Source organism: Lutra lutra, chromosome 14 (genome assembly GCF_902655055.1).
Source record: "Lutra lutra chromosome 14, mLutLut1.2, whole genome shotgun sequence".
NCBI classification, from domain to species: Eukaryota; Metazoa; Chordata; class Mammalia; order Carnivora; family Mustelidae; genus Lutra; species Lutra lutra.
The window spans coordinates 75189354-75215227 of NC_062291.1; the positions used below are offsets into that span (position 1 = coordinate 75189354).

The 25874-nt window shown below is 44.3% G+C and overlaps 1 protein-coding gene and 1 pseudogene across 4 annotated transcripts in view; one reads left to right on the forward strand and one right to left on the reverse strand.

Annotated features, from left to right (window-relative positions):
* The window catches only part of SHTN1 (shootin 1), a 99021-nt gene extending 74948 nt beyond the window's left edge, over positions 1 to 24073 (reverse strand). For 2 of the 4 annotated variants that reach the window (XM_047703421.1, XM_047703419.1), the window contains exons 1-2: positions 23777 to 24073; positions 9110 to 9162 (exon numbers count right to left, since the gene is read on the reverse strand). In XM_047703421.1, the coding sequence (XP_047559377.1) occupies positions 9110 to 9162; positions 23777 to 23834 (111 nt within the window). In that variant the 5' untranslated portion in view covers positions 23835 to 24073. The remainder of the gene's footprint in view (positions 1 to 9109; positions 9163 to 23776) is intronic. The other 2 variants (XM_047703418.1, XM_047703420.1) reach the window with 2 other exon arrangements.
* LOC125085316 (uncharacterized) lies at positions 1609 to 1779 on the forward strand (annotated as a pseudogene).
* Positions 24074 to 25874: the final 1801 nt, after the last annotated feature.

The following is a 25874-nucleotide window of genomic DNA, read 5'->3' on the forward strand; positions in this document are numbered from 1 at the left end:
CAGAAGAAGCAGACTCCCTGAAGAGCAAGGAGCCCGACATGGGACTCAATCCTGCGACTCCAGGGTCATGACCTGAGCAAAAGGCAGACGTTTAACCGACTGAGCCACCCAGGCGCCCCAGTAAAACACAACTTTAAATTATATTTTAATCCTACTGTGCCATATAAATATATTAGGATTTCATGCCTTTGGATATTTATTATTTCAAATTTCAACAGCTAAAAAATTATGATGCCACTGATAATTTGGAAAGCCCAAATTAAGATGAGATAGTCTCATCTAAGACTGGCAAAAACTGAAAAAGTTTGCTGTCAGTTGAGGACTGTCACATACAGTGACACGTGGAAGCTGGTGGAAGTGTCAAGAGACGTAACTAGTTTAGAAATAAACCATCAAAACTGAAAGTGCACACACCCTATGACTCAGCAATTCCACTACTGGGTTTTTTTTTTTTAAGTTTTAAGTAACCTCTATACCCAGTGTGGGTATAAACTCACCACCCCCAAGATCAAGGGTCGCACGTTCTTCTGACTGAGCTAGCCGGGCACCCTGCAATTCCATTTCGAGATTCTATTACTGGAATCTCTAGTAATATTCTACAGATACGTTCGGCATAAATCATGGTATATTCATGTAACATGCTAGAGAACCATGACTCAATGATCGTAAGCTGCTCATGTCAACCTACACCTCAAAAGCCGTAATGGTGAGTAAAGGAATCGGAGAATCCATGTCAATATATACCTTAAGCAAATAAAATCACTTGATAGACTTGGGCTGTAAATGTGTATTTCATGATATATATGGCATACATAAAAATATAAAAACCCAAAATAGAAGGATACATACAAAATTTATCACAGGAGTTATCTCTCAAAATACAGGGAAAGGGCAAGGGCCCAGGGCTGGGTGACAATGAAGATCTTCACTTTTATCTGTAGCAATTTTTTAAGTTAAAAAAAAAATAACAGTTAATTCTTTATTTCTAAGATGTTATTTATTTGGGAGAGAGGGAGAGCACACAGGAGAGTGGGTGGAGGGGCAGAGGGAGAGAGAGACTCTCAAGCAGATCCCCTGCTGGGCGTGGAGCCTGACATGGGGCACCGTCCCATGACCCGAAGATCATGACCTGAGCCAAAACCAAGAGTCAGACGCTTAAGTGACTGAGTCCCACAGCCGCCCCAGAATGACAGTTAATTCTATCAGTTACATATTTGTTGTTATTCTCTGCCCTTCTTTGGGCTTTAGAATATTTTTTTTAATTTAAAAAAATTAAGTCAACTGCTCAGTGTTCCCCTTCAATGTCTCAAGAACTGAAACTTAAAAAAGCTTATCTCCATCCATGCGGGTAAACCCATTCCCGCAAAAGAACATGGAACAAGTCCTAATGCTACATGAGCAAGGCTGTTTACCAGCTCCTGACTTGGACCCTCCACAGGAAGGTCAGGCTGGACTATTTCCTTAAGGAGGATGCATATTCTTTCATTAAGGTTTTCTCGAAGAATATCTCCTCTGCCAAAAAAGTAATGCTGTCTAATACAGTTTCTAGGTCCAACTTAACAGATAAACTGTCTTGATTGATTTCTGGTGTTTAAAATTCTAAACAGTAGCTTTGCGCAGTGGCAGTATCGTAGCCAATGAGGTTTATCCGAGGCGATTATTGCTAATTAAAATTCTAAACAGTAGAGTTCTGGATTCTCGAATAAGTTTGTGGAGATCCTTCCCCTGCCAGAGAGTAGAACCCTTAATTTTACGAGATTCTGGTCAGCGGTTTCAGGAAAGTTCTTGTTTTCTAGAGTCTGCACACCCACCTCCAACAAGGCAGTTTTGTCTAAAGCACAAAAAGAAACATAATTTCTGACTAGACTCGTACTCCTGGGGCAAGACTGCCAAATGAAATATATCTGCCGTTTTATTCTCAAATTAACTTCGCGGATCTTCGTTTCTGAAGGTGTATGACGCCCTCAGAAAAGCTGTCTTCACCTCTGATCTGGTGCTTGGGAGCGCTGCCCCCGACTTAATACCACTTGGATTCTTCCCCGGCCCTCTCAAAGCTCCACCTGAAGGAACCAGAGCTTAACTTAATTCTTACTTAAATCAAAAGCCAGAGTTTTCACTGACACTTTGCCTGACCAGAGCATCGAACAGGAGGGCACACTACCTCCGCACATGTGAAAAGGCCCGCCGGCCGACACCACACACGACCCCCCGCGCAGCTCTCCCTCGCTGGTCACGGACACCACGTGGCAATTTTAGGGAGGCTCACACCAGCCTCCCAGAAGCAAAGCCTTATGCCCACACTCTCTCCTGCTAAGGCCCAGGTAGACGGGCTCTCGTGAATGGCAGGTCCCGACATCGCAGTCCTGTTCCATCATGCCAGTAACCGGTTGCCATCACCAGCTGTACGCTTGTACAGGAACCCGCAGACAGCACCAGAGAATGCAGAAGCCGCCACCCAACCCCAGCTGTATTCTCCCGGGGATCTTCATGGTGCTTTGCTTTCTATTTTCTGCAACCACATTATGATAAAACTGGCAGCCACAGAATTTACCATCTGCTATGGATGCTGAAAGGGGTGTGTGCTGAAGGGGGCGGGGGGATCTATGCATACGGCAAAGGCAGCTGACTTATTCCCAAACCACAGCTGAACAAAATATGAAGGACATACCCGTTTACGAAGCAGAAATCCAGACATCCGCTTATTTCATCATTTTAGGTGAACCCAGCAAAGTATCTTGTGACCTTCCTCTCATTCAACCAACACAGGGAAGTCAGCAAGGATTCTGGGCTTCTAGGGGAGAGCACTACGTCTCTGCATCTGCAGAAACCCCTCACCCACCCGGACCCTTCCTCTACCCTGCCCACGCAGCTGCAGGAAACGGCAGTTGTGGAAACGGCCTCTTTTTGTGTGAGAATTGTTCAGGAAGACTTTGCAATAGCAACAGATGTGAGGGCCCACATCACTGAATTAGGATGCCCAGCGACTCTCTAGAGAGCCTGCGGCCAGGGTGGAACCTGGCAGCTTGAGCGCTGGCTGCTTTCCACTAGCTGGATAACACGAGGTCTCTTCTAGACTCCAGGGGGGCTCTTTGTGAAGTGGGGGATCCACCAGAGGTTGGCCTCGCTGGTTTCGAATTATCAGAGGCCCTGGTCTCCTGGTCTCCACATGAGAAGCCTGGGCCTATCTGTTCTCAGGGCCTCACCCAGGCAGATACCTGGCTTCCCGAACTCAACCAGCATCTCAAAGCCCGGGCAGAGTGACCGGCAGGGTGGTCTCCATGTGCACCGGCAGGACTTCTTCCTTACCCCTCACACAGCCACTACTGTGCAGACAAAAGTGTCCGCTTCGCAGTCTCAGCAGACAGAGAGAGAGCCTGTAGGTACTAACACTTCTTCATATGCTGCTGTGTGTGTAGCGTACGCAAGGAAAAGCCCAGTACTCGGAATGGTGTCTTGCCCCCATGAACGGGAACGTTCGTTTTGATCTCCATGGTGCACAAATGCAGCGAGGGTTGCCAGCCTAGGCAAAGGCCAGTTTGGGGCCCATGACGTGCACACATGTGCCGCATACACACACCATCAACAAAACGGATGTTGTGCACAAGGCAAGGACCTTCGCTGAGGGTCCTCAGTTTCCTTCCTCGGAGCCCTGAACCACCTAGTGACATAGCACCCACATATGCCAGGCACTGTGCTAACCCTGGGGCGGGGGGATCCAGGGGAAACTAACAGCCAGGGTGCTCGCAACTATGCTTACGATCTACCAAGAAGGATCAACCACGAAGCAAGCAATTTATAAGAACACGGGCTTGAAGGGGGAAGTGCTGTACGACAGGGACACGTCGCAGAGGCTCTCAGCCCAGACCTGAAACGGTCTCCGCCCACCACCATTTCTACTGCTTTTTCCTGAAGTCCACTCCCTTTGTGTCTGGTTACAACGTCAACACGCACAGCATCGGAATTGCACACAGTTATCTATTTTAGGGTCTTTGGTGATGCTTTCAGAGGACCATCAAAATCTTTTTTAATAATGCCGGACAATCCCACAGTTCCACCTAGGGAAGGTCCGCTAGACCTCGACTGTGCCTGTCCTTACAGAACACAATAAAAGAAATCATTCCCACTTAGATGGAATTCCTTTCACTCTCTTTCTCTTTTGGTGGTGTTCTTTCTTCCAATTCAAAGTTCTTTCCCTCCAATTTTCAGTAGCTGCCCCCTGAAGCTGTCTTGCAGCATTCTCCAAATTCTAGGTATTGTGTGTTAGATGGAAACACATGTCATCAGAACAGAGATCCTTGCTCTTTGTTTCTGGATAGATTGCTGTTAATAAGAGACTCATTTTCACTTTCAAACTGCTAAGTAATTACTTTTTCTCTGGCACGACCACTTGCCACTCTGTTCTAAAGAAACTGCATGTATGTGGATGTATTATGCATGAACGCTTAGCATAATGGATGCATATCTTGCTCTTTAAAGTGGCTTCTTTACTGATTTTTTTTTTTTTAAATAAAATACTTTGGGACCTTCACCTCTGAAACTGACACAAGAGAAAGAAATTCTGACAATAGACAAGGGGAACCAAGATGCAAACAGTATCATATATTTTGCTTCTTGAAATGTAAGTCTTGGAAAGTGTCTGCCTCGTTCCCTTTCATTCATTGTTCCTGGCAAGCTGACAGACCCGCCTGATGTACTGTTACAGTAGCTTATCCAGACGACTTCTAATCAGCCACTTAAACATGTATTCATTTCAAAACTCAATCTCAAGACATAATATTAAATATAAATACTGTGTAAAGGCAGATACTCTTCTATTACACACATTCCCTTCTTTTTAGGTATGCTCCACACCCACTCCCACCACTCTGAGAAATGTGAAAGCTATTCCATTAAAAGCTCAGTGAGGCTTTGCCCCCCATATAGGAAAAAGCCCCAGACAATTATGACAAAGATCCTGAATGAGTCATAAGGGGAATGCCCTTCAATTGTAGGCGCATGACTAACCTCTGAATGTGGGGGACTGCTTCACAGGCAAACAATCACATTTTCTTTGGTTGATTCCAAAGTATATAGTCTTCTATTTTTCCATACGTCAAAAAACATTTTTGGAAGTCTTGTTGACTTCAATGTGCTAGCCTTTCTTACTTTTTAACATACTGCTGATAATGTCACTTAGAAACTAGCCAAAAAATAATAGAAACTAGCACCCTTTCCATAAACTCCCCTTACCCTGACATTAAAAAAAAAAACAAACTGAACTTTTTACATTACAATCCAACCCCATACAACTTACTCATACCCTACCTACTATTTTGATGATAACTGATTGATAAAAGGTGATAAATACAAGGAAATAAACACATGTTTTATTACAAAGAAGTAAACTATTCTGCTTGAGAAAAGGTTGGAGAAGACTTAAAAAAGGGGGGGGGGAGGTATTTGAGCCAAGCATTAAGAGCTAATAAGAATTTGTCACATGGTCTAGGATAGGATCCTTATCTTTTTGTCCTTTTCCCATCCCACCCCCAAACTGCAGACGTTCACTTACACAGCACAATTTATCATTTGTCCATGTGGCTGTACCCCTCATGAGAGTGGTTTTACTCAAGAGGGGGACCTTTATGTATCTTTCTTAATACTCCAGTACTCAGAAGGCATTCAACAGTCTTCCCTTCAAAAAAGCTTTCCTTACAAACTCAAACAGACTTTGATTCCATCCTCAAAGACAATGAGAAAAACCACAAAATGATCAACATTACATTTTTCTTAAATAGGGATAACTGCAAAGGAAAAGATCATTGACACACCGGCCCAACCTTCCAAGTCTACTCTTCCCCTGCACACCAACATCAGAATCTGCATGCACACTCGCTCACACGTGTGACGTTTCTGACACCAGACGGATTTGATATTTAACTTTCAGTTTTTAAGGATGAACCTACAGATGGTCAAGACAAGCGATTCAGAGAAGTCCTGAGTCTGATAATTTGCTATGGAAAATTCATGAGCTAACAACAATGAACGAAGATTAACACCAAGATCTTGGTGGAAAAAGTCAATCAGCTCCGTGAGTTTACTGGCTTTAAAAAGAACATTTGTGGTCAGAAGACCTGTGTACGTAACTTGACTCTGTTAAGCCCTGAGGTTCTGTTTTCTGTGCACTGGAGCTGACACGGGGCTGCTTGGGGCATCAGACGAGGAACATAGAGTGTGTGTGTGCCCCAGGGCAGCTTCTTTATAAATACAGACCCTTAAGCATAAACTCATGTCCTACCACTTGTCTCCCCAGAGGAGGTTCCAAACAGAGCATCAAAAGCTCTCATCCAAAGAAATCAAACCCTTTGTCTCTTTCTCGTTGATCAGTTTCATCATCTAGCAATAAATATAGAACTTAATGTGGACATGTAGAAGGTAGAGATAACTTGCAGTGAATTTACTCTGGTCCCTTCCACTCATGCAAAATTCCCCCAGATCAAATGAACTATGGCAAAAGGACATCCACCTTAGATTTCTCTCCTTGACTAATTTTAAACTCCCCTACGAGGGAAGGATGGCCATGCGTATTTGCGGGTATGACCTGGGCAAAGCTCCCTCAGCCAGGAACAAGAAAGTGCTTTGCCAGAGAAAATGGTGTTCTCCATTTACCACCTCCAGAACTAAAGCTGCTTTTTCTCATTCTATGCTGTATAAAAGGCTTTTATTATATGCTTCCATCTTTTGTAATGCAGCCCTCTTTTTGGGGGGAAAATCTGCAATAATAAGCCCGTTAGTCCTTTAACAGAAGATAAACAGAACAGAGTGAACTTAAAACCACTCTATTTTGTTTTACCCAACCGCAGCATTCCATACCGCATTCATTTCTTTTCTTCCCATTTCTGTTAATAGTTATTTTTTAAAGAATTAGCACATAAGAGGGTCAGTAATGCATACAGATGTTACAAAAGTATTAGGCCATGTAGAGAAACATGCAAATAGTTAATAGGCAAAAGTAATTTATAGTCCTCCTTTTACCAAACCCATTTTTCCTATAATTCCACTTGTGTAACAGATGGTTCACTTAAAAACCTCCCTGCAGAAAGTGGCTCTTAGTTAAATAACCATCAACACCATCAGCAATGGATGTTTTCACTACTTTCAGGGCAATGCAAGGTCTGTATGTAAGCAAGGATTAGAGGAGAAAGAAAACAAAAAATTTACTCTTCTGCCTATCATGTTACTCCTTTTCTTCTATATCCTTCCTTCACCATCACATGAAGACACGGGTTTGCTTCCTTCCCTCCGATCTTCTAGGTTAAGTCAAAGAGTTCTCCTGAATTAACCCTTCCAACTTGTCTTGCTCTCCCCCTCCTAGGCCTGGACACCTACAGAAGAGACTCAGCCGGTAACTTCTTGGCTCCTCCTCCTACAGCTGCAAGATGCTTGCGTACCTGGGAGAAGAGGCTCAAGCAATCAGGCCCAAGCATCCCTTGACGGTTCCTCTCTGAAATTATGGGGCCTCAGGGAGCCAGGATTAAGCACAAACACCCCACCTGTTGGCATCCTCTGGACAGCTGTGATTTGGGGTGGTTACTACATTAGAATTAGGAACCTTGTCAAACTGTTCTTCTGGGACTTCCTTACCACGTTAGAGATGCACGCAGCAACCACTCTATCACAGACATCACCATCCCCACCTACCTACCATTCCCTAAATCACCGGATGGAAAGAAGAGAAGAAACTCCAAATGTCACAGAACATCAAAGATTTATTTGCAAATGAGCAGAGGAGGCTGAAAACTAAGTGAAAAATAATGGTCTCAAAATCCATTTCTATATTATACCATTAATATCACAAACCATGTTACAGCTAATACAGGTAGCCAAGTAATGTGAGCGAAAAACTTAAATATGATTCTTTTTTTTTTTTTTTAAAGATTTTATTTATTTATTTGACAGAGAGATCACAAGCAGGCAGAGAGGCAGGCAGAGAGAGAGGAGGAAGCAGGCTCCCTGCTGAGCAGAGAGCCCGATGCGGGGCTCGATCCCAGGACTCTGAGATCATGACCTGAGCCGAAGGCAGCGGCTTAACCCACTGAGCCACCCAGGCGCCCCTAAATATGATTCTTAAGAACCCAATAAATAGCCTCAAATATGCCAAAGGTTTTACAAATATTCAGCTCACTGCCCATTTTCATTCCAGATCTTACTCTCAAATTTTAAACACAAGGTCTCATCATTTACAGCCATGATGACCATCAACTTCAATAACTATGAAGGACCTATTTTTAAATTTTCCACCATGGACATTATGTTTTGAAATATTTAGTCTATCAAAGTAATTTCTAAACACAAATTTTGTTTCTACCTAAAAACAATAATGGGCAGCTCTGCTCTCTCTCTCTCTCTTCTACTTCTCTGTTCAATTTAGCACTCCTCTTTTTTTAACTCAGACCTCCCTTCTGTCCCCTCCCTAATTTGCAGGGGAGAAAAAAGACACATAAGCAAATATTCACAAATCTTAGTTGGATTATGCACAGAGACAAAAAGGTAAGTAGTTTATAAAGGTTAGCTGAATTCAGTGATTTCAGTTTAAAAATAAAACTTGTGCCAAGGCCCCTGAAAACATCCGCCAGGCATTACTATCTTCATGGTGGGTGATTTTCAACTTTCAGTATATTTTTCGTATACTTAGACGACATGAGCATAAAAAAGGGTTTATGCAAGAAGATGGGCTAAACACCAATGACTAATGCCACAGAGTTCTCTCCAGAATCTACTCTGTCTTAAGCCCCAAAGATACGTGTCTTCCCTTCAATTCCATCACTAGAATCCCAAATCTGGTTGTTAGGGGAAAAGTACAATTCTTGGGGGCTTGAGTTGCTTGGCCTGGTGCCTTGCTGCACATTTAACTGTGTAGTTAATCTCCCAGAGCAGCGCCCACTGTGGCATGCCTGCTATTCTTTACCATCTGGAGCCTGGAGTTGATATTAGCTTGAACCGCACATGCAGGAGAAAAGAAAAAAGAAAAAAACTCTCATTCGCATTTAACTGAAATTGGTGGCAGAACAATGCACCATGCCGTCCAGGCTTTCACACATGTAAGAAAGGAAAGAAAGGGTAAAGTACAAACCTTCTCCTTTGTTTTCTGGTTCTCTGCTCTGAGGTCTTCATATTCGCCTATGGCTAAAAGGGGAAAAAAAAAAAAAAGGAAAGCAACATTATAACACTATCAAAAGTTTACTGTAGGAAAACCCGGGATCCAACTCACCTCTGTTGTTTCTGAGGTTGGTGGTGGGGTAGAGAAAAGGCCACAGAAGAAGTGCTTCTGCTTTTAAGAGTAAGAAAGAAAAAGAGACCACAGCAGGTGTGAGCCCACCAAGCCGAATTTCAGATTCTCCCTAGGTCACGGGAAGACCTCGGAGCCATAAGTGACCTATGACAAATCACTTCTCTTTGGTGCTCAGCACTTGGTCCCATAAAAGCAGACAGGCGGGTGCTCCCTGAAGTTCCTTCTAGCACCGTTAGTCTGTGGTGCTGTAATCAGAGGTGGTTTATTTTTAAAATCAGCCTCCAGAAAATAATGTAGGCTTACACATTCAGTTCAGTGTCACACATCTGCTTTTTTTTCCTTAAGATTTTATTTAGGTATTTGAGAGAGAGAGAGCATGAGAGGGGTGAGGGGCAGGGGGAGAAGCAGGCTCTCTGCTGAGCAGGGAGCCCGATGTGGGGCTCAATCCCCAGACTCCGGGATCATGACCTGAGTCGAAGGTAGATGCTTAGCCAACTGAGCCACCCAGGCGCCCCCCACATCTGCTCCGTCCGCAGAGCAAAAGGCTGATGCCATGTGCGTTCAGCTAACAACAACTGTTTTCATGCATTTCAAGGTCATCCATTACCAACCCATGACCGGATACCAGCCAGATCCATTTCAGTAAGTTGGAAAAATATGTGAACCATTTGGAAATATTTCCAACTACGTGAAAAAACAGCAGCTTATTATTTAAAAGCTTCTATCACCAGACAAATAAAGTAGCCTGAACACCCACATTCCTTTCTCAGCCAAAGCACCGTTCGTAGATAACCTCACGGTTGAGAATATGATGTTCACAGCATGTGATGGGAAGAAAGAGCATGACCCAGGATTAAGGATGGAGCAGAATGTGTGAGGCGGGCCTACTCCCAGACCATCACCTTGACTTGCACCACAGAGCCAGGACATTATGAGTTGGGACTGTTGTACTTTAAAAGATGTAATTGGGAGTTATCTACAAAAAGCTCAGTTTTTCTTAAAAAAAAAAAAAAAAAAAAAAAAAAAAAAAGACAAACAGAGTTTCCTATTTCCATGAATAACCAGAAGACAGAAAAAAAGGAATCTGAAACCAGTGGCTTCAAGAACATCCCAGATGATCTGGTCATTAATTCTAGAAGTGTAGGATTCTAACCACTGGAACAGAGAACACTCCAAAAACAATTCACGTGGTGAATCATATCCTTTGTGTCCTATAACCGCGATCCAAAGGATTTAGAATAGCTATGGTGATTGTAGGACCACAACCTTAAAATCCAATCAAATGAACAAATATTTATGGGATTACACCACCAACACCCCTAAGTTTTACTGGCACTTCATGACCATCTAAATAAGAGTTAATGAACAATTTTACTGAAGCCACACCCAAAAAGAATACTTTGAAATGAGACAGCCCATAAAATAGCTGAATGTATACATGGAAAGATAGATTTTTTTTTTTAAGGTATTTTCTTTTTGAAGATTTTATCTATTCACTTGACAGGGAGTAAGACAGCACAAGCAAGGGGAGCGGCAGAGGGAGAAGAAGGAGGCTCCCCAGGGAGCAGGGAGCCCAATGCGAGGCTTGATCCCAAGACCCTGAGACCATGACCCGAGCTGAAGGCAGCCGCTCAATGGCCTGAGCCTCCCAGGCACCCCAAGATAAAGCCTTTTTAAAAATAATTATATTTTCAACAGAAAACATCTGAGTGACCACGGAATGAAGCCCTATGCACACCAGCCCCTCATCAGCCTCTACCACACAAAGCCCAACCAATGGGTATAAACGAAACTGTCCTTGGTTATGAAAAATCAATAAAGTGACCCCCTCCTTCTTTTAACAGAAAGAAACAAAACTAAGAGATTCTAAAAATATACACTTAGGCACTGGGTAGTCTGTGGTCATGGTCTCAAGTCTTATTACTATACCTAATATTCTTTCAAAAAATAAATATATATTTTATCGAGAGACTTTAGTTTACTTGACATTTAAAAGTATCTGTACCTAGAGTTGAAAAATCAAGACTGATTTACCACTCTATTCTTGATGACCTACTTTACAGACGTACGAACAATAAAGGCTTATAAAACCATGATCTCATATTGACATCACGAAAATGTTTTTCTATTTAAAACATTAGATAACAGCTTTAAGGCTTTTTAAAAATACCGATACTATTCTTCCATTATCTAGCCAATAGAATCCAGATGAAACATTGCAGATTCCCAACTATAGGGTCTTCATGAAGAGCATTAATTAAGAACCCTTCACCTAATGGAAACCACCTTAATGGAAACCACAGACAATGTGTTTTCTTGTGACTTTGTGCAACTTAAAAAAATAAAGCCAGGTAAAGGGAATGGAGAGGAAAAGTATGGGGAAAATATGAGAAGAGCTCCCAGTGGCGAGGGACCACCTGAGGAATAGGGCATAAATGGAAAGAAAAACATTTATTTGTATTTTTATTTCACTGTAGTTAGAAAACCAAGCTCACTGTCCTATAACAAGCATGCACGCGCGCACACACACCACAGTGAATACGCATGATGTGCTCTACATGAGGATGAGTAACCCCGTCCTCTGCGAAGCTAGCAAAAACTGAAATGACTTACAGCATTCAGCTACTTCTTTTTTGGCAATGCTAAAGGGTCACAGAGATAGCCTTCTCTTTGTTTCAGAACTGGCTCCAAGTTTGGAAATTTTTTTTTTTTAAGATTTTATTTATTTATTTGTCAGAGAGAGAGAGGGAGAGAGAGCAAGCACAGGCAGACAGAATGGCAGGCAGAGGCAGAGGGAAAAGCAGGCTCCCTGATGAGCAAGGAGCCCGATGTGGGACTCGATCCCAGGACGCTGGGATCATGACCTGAGCTGAAGGCAGCTGCTTAACCAACTGAGCCACCCAGGCGTCCCCAAGTTTGGAAATTTTTTAAATGAGTCACACAGCTCAAGCGAATGGATGATACGGAGCCTCCAAATCTTGAAGTAACCAATGCAAGAGTCGAGATGAACTGGACCAGCGCTCTGCCATCTGAAAGATAACCACAGCTTGGGAAGACTTCCTCTCCTGGCTTTACAGGTACAGTTTATCTCAACGTACGGTAAGGTCACATCGCACAGTAATTAAAAAGTGCAGCCAAGGGACTTTGGTCTAAATTGCAGATTCCTTCTCTGGAAAAGGAGAAGGAAAATTATGTATCTTTCTCATGCTGCGGTGACTAAGAGTGAGCTAACACGTAAGGTGTCAGAGTGCTTAGGTATGTTACATGTGCAATACGTCTACCACCCTTACTGTTACTGATACAGCACAGCACATCAGATCTCGTGTGCAATAAGAGATCTAACGCCATCCTTCTCAGGCTGACTTCTGTCGCACGTGACCTGAAAGCTGGCATAGCAGAAAATCTCTGAAACCCTACTACTCTGCCAAATAAAAGGAGGGGGAAGGGGGCTCACAATCAGCTGTAGTTTAAAAAAAAAATGGCAAAGAAGCGGAAGCATGTCTGGGAGCTGTACTTTCTAATCGGGGCTGCACATCAGAATCACCTGGGGAGCTTTTAAATCAGACAGATGTCTGGCCCCCTCTCCACCCACCCCACACCAAGATTCTAATTTAACTAGTCTAAGGTGGACCTTGGGCACCATATTTGTTTGAGAAGTGAACACCCCAGGTGATTCCAATGTGCGGCCAGGGAGGGGAATCACTCCGTAAGAGCACAGAATGGAAGAAAAAGGGAGACGTGGAGAAAACAAGGAAAATATCAGGCAGAGCACGTGTTTCCAGAATCATGCTGGTTTTCCATTTTCCAGCTCCCTAATGCCAAGAAAGGGAGCTTTCCTTCTAAGTTGCAAATCATGACATAGTCAGCCCAGAAGTCAGATGAGTAGACTTAGTCGTTTCAGAAGCATGACACTTAAAGTTCATGAACACAGGGAAGAACACCTCCGGCTGGGGTGAGTCACAATCACGGTTTGCCTGAGACTTTCCCAGTTTTAGACTGAAGAGCCCAGTGTCCCTGGACACCTCTCAGTCTCAGGCAGGTAGATCACACTATCTCAAGAATAAGCACCAGATCAGTACTTCCCACCCAACACCTTCCAGACCTGCACTGTCGGATACAGAGCTGCTAGCTACATGTGGTTACTTACATGTACATTAATTAAAATTAAAGAAAACTTAAAATTCCATTCTTCGGTTGTACTAGCTGTATTTCAAGTGTTCCCCAGCTCCACGTGGCTAGGGGCTCCCGTGGCGGACAGTGGACACACAACATTCCCATCACAGCAGGAAGTTCTGCTAGGCAGTACTATTCTGGATCTCTTCAAACTAGACAGCCTATGAGCACCTCAAATTCAACATGTTAGAAAGTGAACTCATCAAGGTCCCTTTCACTCAAACCTCCTCCTTCCCATATGCATGATGTCCTTCCGGGGTCATCACCGACCTGGTCCTTAAGCTAGCACCTCAGGATCACCCTTGATTTTTCTCCTTCTCCCACCTTCCAGTGAATTATCAAATAGCTCCCATCTCGTAAAACGTCTCCCCAGTCTGCCCTTCCTCTACGGTATGTCTGCCTTAATTCTAATCTTTAATAATGGTAAAGTCCTCTCATGTAGCCTCTAGTCTCCCTCTGTCCTAGGTTCATGCTTCACAAAGCAGATGGTGAGCACAATAACAAGGCAACCTGGTTACATCATTCTTGGAACCCCCCCCGCCAAGATGTTACCTCACAACCTGGGATACCCATCCTCACTCCTGCCATTCAGCCTTAAACTCCAGCACTCAAGCCATCATACCTCTAAGACTTTTCACACCCAGGTACCTTTATAAACATTTTTCCCTTTACCTGCAAAGTCTTCCCCTCCCCATCTTCCCTAATTCCTCCTTGACAAGGCAATTCAACTGTCATTCTCTGTAAAAAACCCTCCCCACATACCTAAGACAAAATCAACATTTCTATTTCTAATATACTACCATAGCGCCCTGTTCATACATCTCTCTAGTAGAGCATCTATGGGTAACATTACAAATCATCTGAGCCTAAGTCTGTTTTCTCGTCTTCTCTCCTATTCAACTCGTTGCTATAGACCTCATACCCAGTAGAATTCGAAGCAGAGTTGATACCTCTGTTGACTGAATGGCTGGTTCATATAAATCGTGATGTGGAGCAATTAAGCCAAGTATGAACATCCCCATTTTAAAAATGAAGATGCAAATACATAGAGAAGTCAAGTTCCACAGTAAGAATTACTGGAGTCAGGACCAGTCTACTGATCTCCAAAGCCATTCTGTAAAAAAAAAAAAAAAAAAAAAAAAAAAAAAAAAATTACTGGGCACTACTGTGTACAATGTGCGAACACTGGACCAGGAACAATGACCTAGGGCGAAGACCGTGTGTTTACGCACACAGACACCAGCATCTAGCACAATGCCTGACATATAGCAAGGACTGGGTACATGTGTGTTAAATTAAGGAAGAAGGAAGAATGGATCGAGGTCTTCACATGAGCAAACTGTGAAAGAGCATGTACCCTCCTCCCCATATTAAAAGGGTCTCTTACATCACGTGTTACAACAAGATACTTAATAAAAGTGAAGCTTTAAATAGCCATCAAATATAACCAGAAAAACAGCGCCTCATAAGATCTTCTAATATAGATTCTCATCCATTAAGTCTGCATCTTTGAGACTCATGCAGCCTTGAGACACCTCTTACTAATGGGGAACGAGGACATGAGTCATAAGAGATAATGTTCAATTAGGACATTATTCCCTTCTGCACATATGCCAGTGGGTCCTCTTTTAGAACCAGAGCAGAAAGAGAAGTCATTTATACCTCCCTTGTTAATTAAAGCATTAGAAAAGCCCGGAAAAAAAAAAAAATACACTGCTGGAAAACCTGATCAAAAAACAAAGATGACAGATTTCGCATCTGAAAAGAAATGATGGTAAACCTGAAATTTACGCATTACTTGGTAGAACACACAGTTCAATGCTAATGAATTAATGATGCTTAAGAACTACTCCCAACGAACTAGAGTAATGACTTCAAATTAACCCACAGAAGGGAAGGAAACTGAGTATGTTTAAAATGCATGTGTAAGTCTGGTTTCTAGTCTGGCAGGGAGCTTTTCTTTCACCGCTCCTGTCCTCACGACAACAGAAAAGCGGAACAAACAGAAAATCAACGACTCTTCTTAGATCCACCAAAGAACTGAGGTCACAGGGCAAAAGGCTATTTCAACACTTGGAGAGACAAGTGAGATACAGATAATCACAACTTCCCGGAGCAGAAGCCGCAGTGTGGAGCCTGCTCAGAGACCAGTACCGAGAGAGGGAGGCCATCATTGGCAAATTGCTGAAGGCTCAGTGCTAACAAGTTTGAGTTAAAAACCCCAGTGAGTGGGCCAGTCTTAGGAGGGTCCCAATCTTTTGAGAGTTTTATCTCCTGAAGTGCTATCACAGCTTCGAGAAAATATCAGAGGAAATTTCCCTACTGCTTCAGGCAGGGAAAGGGGGTAAGGAGCCACGGTGAAATACTCCCGGAGCCTCTGTTCTTCTGGGCAAGGTCTGCCTTTTGCACAAATTACTTCCCTAGAGCCTAACAAACATGGCGGAAGGTAATAGCCAACTCCAGGCTCCTCAAGCCTTCCCATTTCACCTAAGGAAGAAACAGCAAAACTAAGAAGTGCAAGTGAAAGTCAGAGCCCGGGGGCACAGGCTCACCAAGAGACAGAGACCTTATCACAGGACCACTGGAGACTTCTCCTCCCTCATGCCTTACCCCCCACAGATGTTTATAGCAGCGTCATTCACAATCCCCAAAACTTGGAAGAAACCATCATGTTCATCAACAGGTGAATGGATATACAAGATGTGGTACATCCTACAACTGAGTATTATTCAGTGATACAAAGAAATAAATGTGTTATCAAGCCACAAAAAGATATGGGGACCCATGCATGCACACTGCTGAATGAAAGAAGTCAATATAAAAAGGCTACATACTGAATGATTCCAACTCTATGACATGGTGGAAAAAGCAAAACGACAGGCCAGGAAAAAGATCTGGGATGCTGCCAGGAGTTCAGAAGGGAGCAATGAACAAGCAAAGCAGAATTTTTGGAGCAGTGAAATTATTCTGTATGGTAATGTCATGGTGGGTACGTGTCATACAACTGCCCAAACCCATAGGATGTATATAACACAAAGAATGAACCCAACTGTAAACTATGGACTTTAATTAATAATAAAGATCAGTATGGCTCATCAGTTCTAAGAAATGCACCACGCTAACTCAAAATGATAATAACAGAGAAAACAGGGAGTCAGGGAAGGTTAAGAAGCTATGTGGAAATTCTCTGTACTTTCTGCTGTTTTTCTATAAACCTAAAACTGCTCCCCAAAAGTCTTATTTAAAACAAACATATGGGGCGCCTGGGTGGCTCAGTGGATTAAAACCTCTGCCTTCGGCTCAGGTCCTGATCTCAGGGTCCTGGGATTGAGCCCTGCATCGGGCTCTCTCCTCAGCGGGGAGCCTGCTTCCTCCTCTCTCTCTGTCTGCCTCTCTACTTGTGATCTCTCTCTGTCAAATAAATAAATAAAATCTTTTAAAAAAAATAAAACAAACATATGTGTGTGTGTATACATGTGTATGTGTATACACAAACACACATACACACACATCCATATATGTATATAATGGAATCATACTCTGATTTGTGCCACAGAGGATTTGAACAGAATCAAGCAACTAAAAGGATCTTAATACATTACTATTCTGTGTACCATACAAAATATTTCAGGACTCATGTTTTAATATTTAATTTTTACCAGCATGGTAGACAAACAACAATAGCCATGTTCCTTCTACATTTTAAAGCAAAGCCTGGTTTTGTAAGAATAAATTCTACAGAATGACAAAGTTTAAAATATACCCACTTTTTGGATCCACTTTTGAGAATTTTTCCCACAGCGACACTTACAGATAAATGTGCACAAAAATGTAAGCAACATTTTTATTTAATAAACTTTAATTTCATAAACTTAAGATTTACAGCAAAATTGCAAAGATAATACAGATAGTTCCCATAAGCCCTCCACCCAGTTTCTCCTATTATTAACATCTTATATTGGTATGGCACATTTATTATAATCAATGGACCAATACTGACTATTATTATTATTATTATTATGAACTAAGGTCCACACTTTATTCATATTTCCTTAGTTTTTTCCTAATGTTGCATTTTCCTTCCAGGATTCCACTCAGGTACCACATTACAATTAGTTGTCAGGTCTCCTTACCCACCTCCTGGCTGTCACAGTTTTCACTACATAGACATACACTATAAATAACTCTATATGTAAGCATCTGCATCCAGATTAAGCAAAACATGAAGTCATACTGATGTCTCCAACTATCATCTATTGCCCAAAGCATTATTTTTAATAGCAAAGACATAGAAACACAGAGGTGTCCGTCCAGAGGACATCAACTACATGTGGCAAATCTGTAGAGTGGAACACTAACCAATCAGTTTTTTAAAGATTTTATTATTTATTTGAGAGAATGAGAGAGAGAGTGTGTGTGTGTGTGTGTGTGTGTGTGTGTGTAAGAGCACGAGCGGGGGGAGGGGCACGCGGGGGGAGAAGGGCAGAGGAACAAGCAGACTCCCCACTAAGCAAGGAGCCTGATGTTGGCCTCCATCCCAGGACCTGAGATTATGACATGAGCCAAAGTCAGACATTTAACTGCTCAATTTTTAAAGGTGCTCCTAACCAATCAATTTTTAAAGATTTAATTCTACATCTACTGATATAAATTCTGTAATATACATTCAGTGATAACTACCTATCTACATACAAGCGCACAATTTCCAAAAGGAAATAAACAAAAGGTCAGCAGTCCATCTCTGAGCAATGGAAAGGGGGTGAGAGCATGTGTTATCAGTGCGGTGGCACCACCTCAAAGGGGAATACAGGCGCAGGTATGACAACCGTTTGCAACCTCCAAAGGATCACAGTACATAAAAAGATACACCGTGGCACCGAGGTATTAAAACTTCATGGGGCAGCCGGCTTCTCCCTCTGCTGCTCCCCCTGCTTGAGCTTGCTCTCTCTCTGTCAAATAAATAAGTAAAAGTTTTTTTAAAAAATTTTCATTGGGGGGGGTACCTGGGTGGCTCAGTCGTTAAGCGTCTGCCTTCAGCTCGAGCCGTGATCCCAGGGTCCTGGGATCGAGCCCCACATCAGGCTCCCTGCCCTGCGGGAAGCCTGTTTCTCCCTCTCCCACTCCCCCTGCTTGTGTTCCCTCTCTCACTGTGTCTCTCTCTGTCAAATAAATAAATAAATAAAATCTTTAAAAAAAAAATTTAATGGGAATCAGGAACAATTAGGGGGAAAAAAGTGTCTAAAAAGACTCTCTGAGAAAGTATCATGAAATAAAGATTAAGAAATGAACTAGAGGGAACAGTTCAGCGTACTTTTCACTTCCTATGCTTATTCATCTTTCTATGAGCATATGTTTACTTTTAAATTCAATTTTTAAAAAAACACAAAAGATTTGTCTACCCGTTGGAAGCGTTACATGAATCGGGGAATTCTGATGACACGATGTAGTTCCTCAACCCGGGCTCAGGGTCCATCTCACGGAGGGCTGCTCCGCCTGTGTCTCTTGGGCAGGAGCTCATAAACTTTAGGAGGAAATTGCATTTTTAATCAGGGTGTTGGTTTACAACAAACACCAGGTGTCCCACAAAGCCTAAAATACCATCTGGCCATTTACGGAAAAAGTCTGCTGACCTCTACTCTGCAGCATCTTCACTTAAAAACTTCTTTTTTTGGTGTATTCCCAGAGCGGACTACTACTCAGCAATGCAAGCAAATGAGCTCCGACGACAGCGCACCCTGCAGTTCAATGTCACACGTGATGAGGGAGAGAAGACAGAAGCAAATACTGCATCCTGCATGATTCCGATCACGCAGCTTTCAGAAAACTTAGCTTCGGTGACAAAAATACCATCGGGGAAAGGCAGGTGATCATGATTAGAGAGTTTATGATAGGGTTTCTGGAGATGTTCTAATGTAAGTGTTGTTAGAAACATCTTTTTCAATAATTCCTTGAGTTGTTCATTCATAGTTTGTGCACTTTTCTCAACCTATGTGTTATTCTGTTGTAAAAGCAAAACACTTCAAAGTATCGATTTTACAAAAAATAGACCCAGAAGAAGAAAAATAAATTTGCCAGGTTCCTTTCTATAAATAACAGGTAAGAAAGTGCATACGGACCCCAGTTATTCAGAGACCGGTGGCCACGAACCACACTTGGGAAAATAACGATGTTAAAGCCAAGTTGGCACCTGACACCATGGCAACCATTTAATCCCAAACCGCTTTCTACTGACTGACTTCGTATGTGTCCGAGACTGACGGTGCTTCGGCTGCTCCTGACTGATATGTCGCGGTGGTAGGCAAGCGTTTGGCCCCTTTTGCCAAAATAACGCTCAAGCTACTTTCTGGCCTTGCAGTCGAGGGAACACTGGGAGCCTCTGTAATTACTAATTCCGCTCTAAGAATAAGCCCGGCTAAATTTCCATCTGAACCTTGAGCACTATCACTACAGTCTTGGGGAAAGTACAGATCAAAGGAGGCTACCTTGCTTCAAAATCTACTCTGTCACCCTAGGATGGTATTTGCAGTGTGGTGGTTGGAGCTTTGGTCTTCTGTGATCGCATCCTCACTGCTGGGTGGCAATCGTTGCCTTCAAAACTTCCTCACCAAGTTCCAAATGCCATGGCATGACCACGCTGACCAGTTCGGTGGACAGCTGTTGTCTGCATCTGCCCAGCCCGCATCCCCCCTTCTGGTAGTGGCCCGCCATACTTGTTTGGACATCTACTCCAATCCACTGGTCTTTGCGGGGGCGGCCAATCAAGGTGCCCTGCCCTTCCTGGTCCAAAGGACTTAAACCCATGACCCAAACTAGGCCACCTAGACACCCTTCCTGGAATTTGCATGCCTATCACCATCTCTAGACTAGGAATTCCTCACCAGCAGGGACAAGGCTTTATTCATCGCTCTATCATGGATGCCTAGCACAGTGCCTAGCTGTGAATATTGAGGGCTTGTGCAATGAATACATTACAAAGAAAATCATGTACCTTCAACAAACGCTGAGCTAAGTCGATCATTTCCCAGCAGCCTTCTGGAGGGGGAGCAAATTGTATGATGTTTTGTAAGGGAAATGTCCACTTTAGGAGCTAGGAAATATGCATCGGAAATAGTACCCCAAGTTGCCATTTGTCAGTGTGTTAAAGACGTCAATCAGTCCAATAAAATAAAGCTCCAAAAAGGACAAAAAGAGAATTACCTCATTACCTCAACATCTGCTTGAACATAAGCAATCACATACTGGCTAATTTTTTTAAAGGGACATAATATAACTTTCTAGAAAGACATAATATAGCTAATTATACCATTCATGAGAAGGGAACATACAATGTTTTGAAGTAATTCAAGAGTGGGTGTGATTTATAAGACACAGAGCTTAGGGAATGGTAAGTATAAATTAGAGATTGTTCATATTATGACAGACTCCGTCATTACATTTCACAACTTTTGTCAAAAGCAACCTTATTCACCACACCACTGAAGCCTTCACATTAGGGAAGGCTGCTGTCGGCTCTGCCATTTAGAGTAGATAGGAATCTTCTTTCTGAACACCCTCCTGGGGAATGGGTTCCAATTTCTGACTTAAAATTCACTAAGGAAGAAATGAGATGAGGAAACCGACACGGCCAATAAACACGTAGAAAGATTTCAAACCTCACTGAGAACCAGGTAATACAATTTTTCGAAAGGTACTATTTTTGTTCATCAGACTGGCAAAAATTAAGAAACTTGTCAGACTGCCAAAATTAGTAAAGAATGCTATTGGTCAACGTTGACAAGTATGGGGGGACATGGACACTTCTGGGAGGAATGTGAAGTGGTACAGCCATTTTGGGGGGCACTTTGGTGATGCCCAACAGAGCTTTATGTCTGCTCGCCCTCTGATCTAAGAATTCCCTTTCTAAGAATCTATCCTAAAAAAACAATTGGTAATTGTAAACATTTGTGTGACTGCCTACTAGACAATAAACTTGGGGGGAAGCAAAGACTGTCTGGTTCATTCTCTCTACCCCCAGCGCCTACCACATGGGGCTCATATATGATAGATGTCTGGTAGTTAAGTATTTGTTAAAGGAATGAATGAGTATGTTTAGCCAGTGTTGAAAAAGAAAAAATAGAGTGTTCATCGATATTGGTTCTTCTTGTCCTCACTTAACAGGAGTGATGGAATTATTCACAATGTTTACAGGTAGTAAAAAAAAAGTCTATTTTCAAAAATAAATCATACACACCATCAGCTTACAAAATTAATTATCGTATTGGTAAGAGCCCAAACACCTAGTTGCCTGTCTTTCCATCTCAAATCCCTAGCTTCTGGGTTAGTTCCATGAGTCAAACAGCAATCAAATGCTCTCGAAATAAGTCCATTGTTATCAGTCTATGATCCAATGACAAATAAATGCCCTGGTTTTGAGATGGGCTGAAAAAAAATGCCAACACTTGTGTAACCAAACTCAATACTAAAAAAAAAAAAAAAGGTGCACCTTTTACGAAACACAAATTTCAAAGTCTAACTATTCTATCGTCTTTGATATGCCCATAATTAAGGAAATACATCCTCTAAAAATACCAATACCCTGGCTTTGTTTTCCAAAAAATAAGAAAGAACCCAAAAACTTAAGACTCCTCCTTTCTTCTCAGTTCTCAAATCCAACATAGAGACAGAGAGAATGAGTTCCAAAATGAAATATAAACAACTTGTGGATTCCCTGCATTGGGAATCTACCATTGACATTATTATATTCAGAATGAAAAGAAGTGAAGTTTTTAACTATATTATTTGAAAACTGACCATCCATCAAAAGCTCTGGTATCCACTGACAAATATCAATGATGAACGCTTCAACTGTCTAGAATAGAAGAATCTTTATGTTATTGAGGGGAAGAGGACTATTAGAAATAAAATGCTGACAGAATCTAGCCCCTCAGTAAACCACTCGAGGAATGTCAGATAAGGACATTCTGCCCTCCCACTAGATTCACTGCTGCTTGTGACTTTATGACCTACGGCTAGTCTAGGATGGGAGCCAAGGTACTGGGAAGGCAAAAGCCATTAACATTTATGCAACACTTTCTAAATGCTAGATACCATAAAGACATGTGCTCTGTCCATCTCAGGGAGGTAATAATTTCCACAAGATAAGAGGACTGGTAAACAATCTGCTTTGATGTGTTTCCAGGAATGTAAACTCCAGAGAAGTCCACACAGCCATGCAAATGGTATGTCTGTGGTTCCCCCAGCAACAGGTCATACCACCTGGCCGGACCTAATGAAACCCTCTGGTTTAGCTAAACCACGTCTTCAATCCGGTAAGGCGTGATAACCACAAGACCCATGGAAGGGAAGAGCCTCTTCCAAGTTCACAGAGTTGGTAAGTTGAGTCAACAGAAGTGAAAGAGCAAGAGAACAGCAGGACCCTTCCACTCTGTGACCGTGTCACCAAGTGACTCAGAAAAGCCCAGGTTCCTCCCCATTTTCACTTCCTCAATCTGTGCAGTTCCTCTCTGTCTTGACCCATAGTCTCAGGCCACCCTTGGCCAGGGTAATAATAGTCATTTTCAATGGAGAGAGCGTCGCACTCACATTTGATCGCTAATCTGCCTTTGTGGAGAGGTGCAGGAGGAGATGGAAATGATTGATCAGAACAGTTCTGGAGGAGGAGGTCATCTCCCGTTACCTGGCGACGTGGAAATGCAAGGACACGGCCTGGCTCTCCTGCAGGCCAGAGCCAAATCTTCACTGAGGAGGCCCAACACTGAGAGGGTGTTGGCTCAGTGACTCACAGTTAAAAATGGAAAGCGGTGAAACACATCAGGGCCCCGGAATCGTGGCCAGGGAGGGAAAGAGGAACTAGACCGAGGCCCCTGGAAAGCAGGGAAAGGTTGCGGAGCGGCGCGGCAGGCCTCCCCGCGCCCCTGGGCAGGGGTGGGGCGACGGCTGAGCAGGGCCAGCGGAGCAGCCCGAACCGCCTCCTCCCGACCCATCTGCCCCCCACCACGCTTCTCCCGCGTGGGAGGGGGTGCCCCGGGTCCTCGTCCGCCCCCAATCCCGGCTCCTTCCCCCAACCCGGATCGCCAGCGCCGGCAACGTGCGGGGAGCGCTTCCCGCACTGCCGGGCCCCACACCCCTGACCCCCGCACTTTACCCTAGGCCCCTGGCTCCCCGAGGCGCGCGGGGCGCGGAGGACGCTCCCGCACGCGGAACAGGGCTGCAGGGTGAGCCCGGCGGCCGCGAGAGCCCCCCGCCCCGCTCGCCGCAGCCCAAACCCAGCGCCCGGGAGCCGACCCCGCCCACGGGCCGCGGCGGCCCGCACCTGGCGGCAGCGCGCCCGCCTACCTTGCTCCTTCAGAGTGGTGATGAGCTGCAGCTGCTTCTCCTCGTCCGAGCTGTTCATTTTGGCAGGTGGGGCCGGGAATAAAGGAAAGGAGGGAGAGGCGAGGGGTGCCGCGGGGGGGAGGGGGAGGAAAAGCAAGATGCCGGTGGCGTGCGGCGGCACTACCCGGAAGTTGGGTCTGCTCCCGCTCCTCCTCCTCCTGGCGCGGAGCGCGCGAGTGAGATCATCCCCACGCACCTACTCGGTGGCCGCCGCGGTTGCACCTGCGGACGGCGCGGCGACCGGGGGCGGGCCGGGCGGCCGGGGGGCAGGAGGTGGGGCGGCGGGAGGAGCCGCGGCGGCCCCAGGGGCCGCAGCCCGTGCCCCGCCCGCAGCGGCCGCGGCGCCTCGCCTTCCCCCCCCCCCACCCCCGGAGGCCCGCGCCGCGGGAGGCGCGAGGCGGCCCGGGGCGTGGGACCCGCGGGCGTGCGCCCAGCTCACTCCTGCAGCCCTCCTCCGCCCCACCCCCGGGACACCCCGACGCGCGATCGGGGAGGAAAGTCGGCTTCGGGGCTGCAGCGTCCCTGACGACCGCACTTGGAGCGCTGCCGCGGGCCGCCCCTCGCGAGCCACCAAGGGAGAGCGGGGCGTGGTGGGCATGAACACTGAGGCTTTAACTCGGTTCTCACCCGGTGGACTCGCGGCGGTGTGGGAAGTCGGGTGCCCGTCGGGGCAAGCTCAGTGTCCACGTTTTGCACCTTTGAACGCAGGCAGGGACTGAACAGGCCGGCCCGCTGAATTGACGCCTCCTGAGCCAAGGAGGGCGTGGTAGTCAGTTGACAGTGCCCGGGGCCCCCGCGGCGCGGGGTTGGGACGGTGGGCAGAACGTGGAGTCCTGCAGCACGCGGATCGCCGGGCCTTGCGGAGCATCTGTTCTGCAGTGTCAGGACCTTGACCTTGGGGAGGCTGCCACTGCTGGCAAATGTCCGAGGCCACACGGCTGCCTGGCAGCAGATCTGGCAAGAGAGAAGCCCACCATTTGGCCCACTTCGCGGCCCTCTGCGCTGTGTAAACCCGGTCCGGGTTAGACCCTGACCAGAAGAGGCGTGGCAGGCCTGTCAGATTTCAAAGTGGCTCTCCTCAAGCCCCAGGTGCTGGTTAGTCTTTGGTCAAGTCTCCTGACCCCTTTGAACGTCATCGAAAGAATAGGAATAATACCATACCTACTCCAGGAAAATACAAAGCACCAAATCTAGAATTTGACATACCGTAGGTGTTCTTTTTTTTTTTTTTTTTTTTTTTTTTTTAAGATTACAGGTCAGGAAAAAGCGGTTGTGGATGCTAATTTTAGGCTAAAACAGGCACAGTTCTTTTGCACTGATCATTAAGCATCCAAAATGAATCAGGCTCATTGCACATCTTGGTTTTTCTCACTAACAAACGCCTGTTGTGGTTACTACACCAGCCCAGGGCTTCTACTCTATACTCACTTGCAAATGTCCAACTCCATTTACAGAGTGGGTCTCCCTGTGAAAGGTAGGGGAGGCGACTGGAATACAGGTAAATGCTGTAACTAGTATCTGTCTGATACTCCTACTAAATTCTAAGTCAAAACAAACTTTTAAAAAAATAAATAGCTTTGCTTTCTCCTAGAAGAGTGACATAATATTTTAGGATGGGTGATTTAGAGGCAGAATGATATGAAAGGGCAGCACAGTATTTTTAAAACTAGAGTGAATTAGAATTTTGAAGATTCAAAACTAATTTTGATATTAGTTTACTAGTATATTGAGTCTTATTATCCAATCCTTTCCCTAGTTTTTCATGAAATAGTTTAAGATTTGCAGATCAACTATCATCATGAAGGTCCACAAGAGATTAACCAAAAGGCCTTGGCCCTGAGATTGCCTGAGGTTATGTGTTAATCCACAGAGTTCAAAGAAGTGTCAGGAAACATGAGACAATTCAGATTCAACTATGACAAAATATGAATGATATGTGCTGCTGCCAGGGGTTTTGTATAAAGAGAAATCATTTCTTCCCAGAAAAAAAAAAAATCAAGAGATTTGGGCAACAAACCATGGCCACCTGGCTTTTTTGTAAGGCAGCCAGGAAACCTGT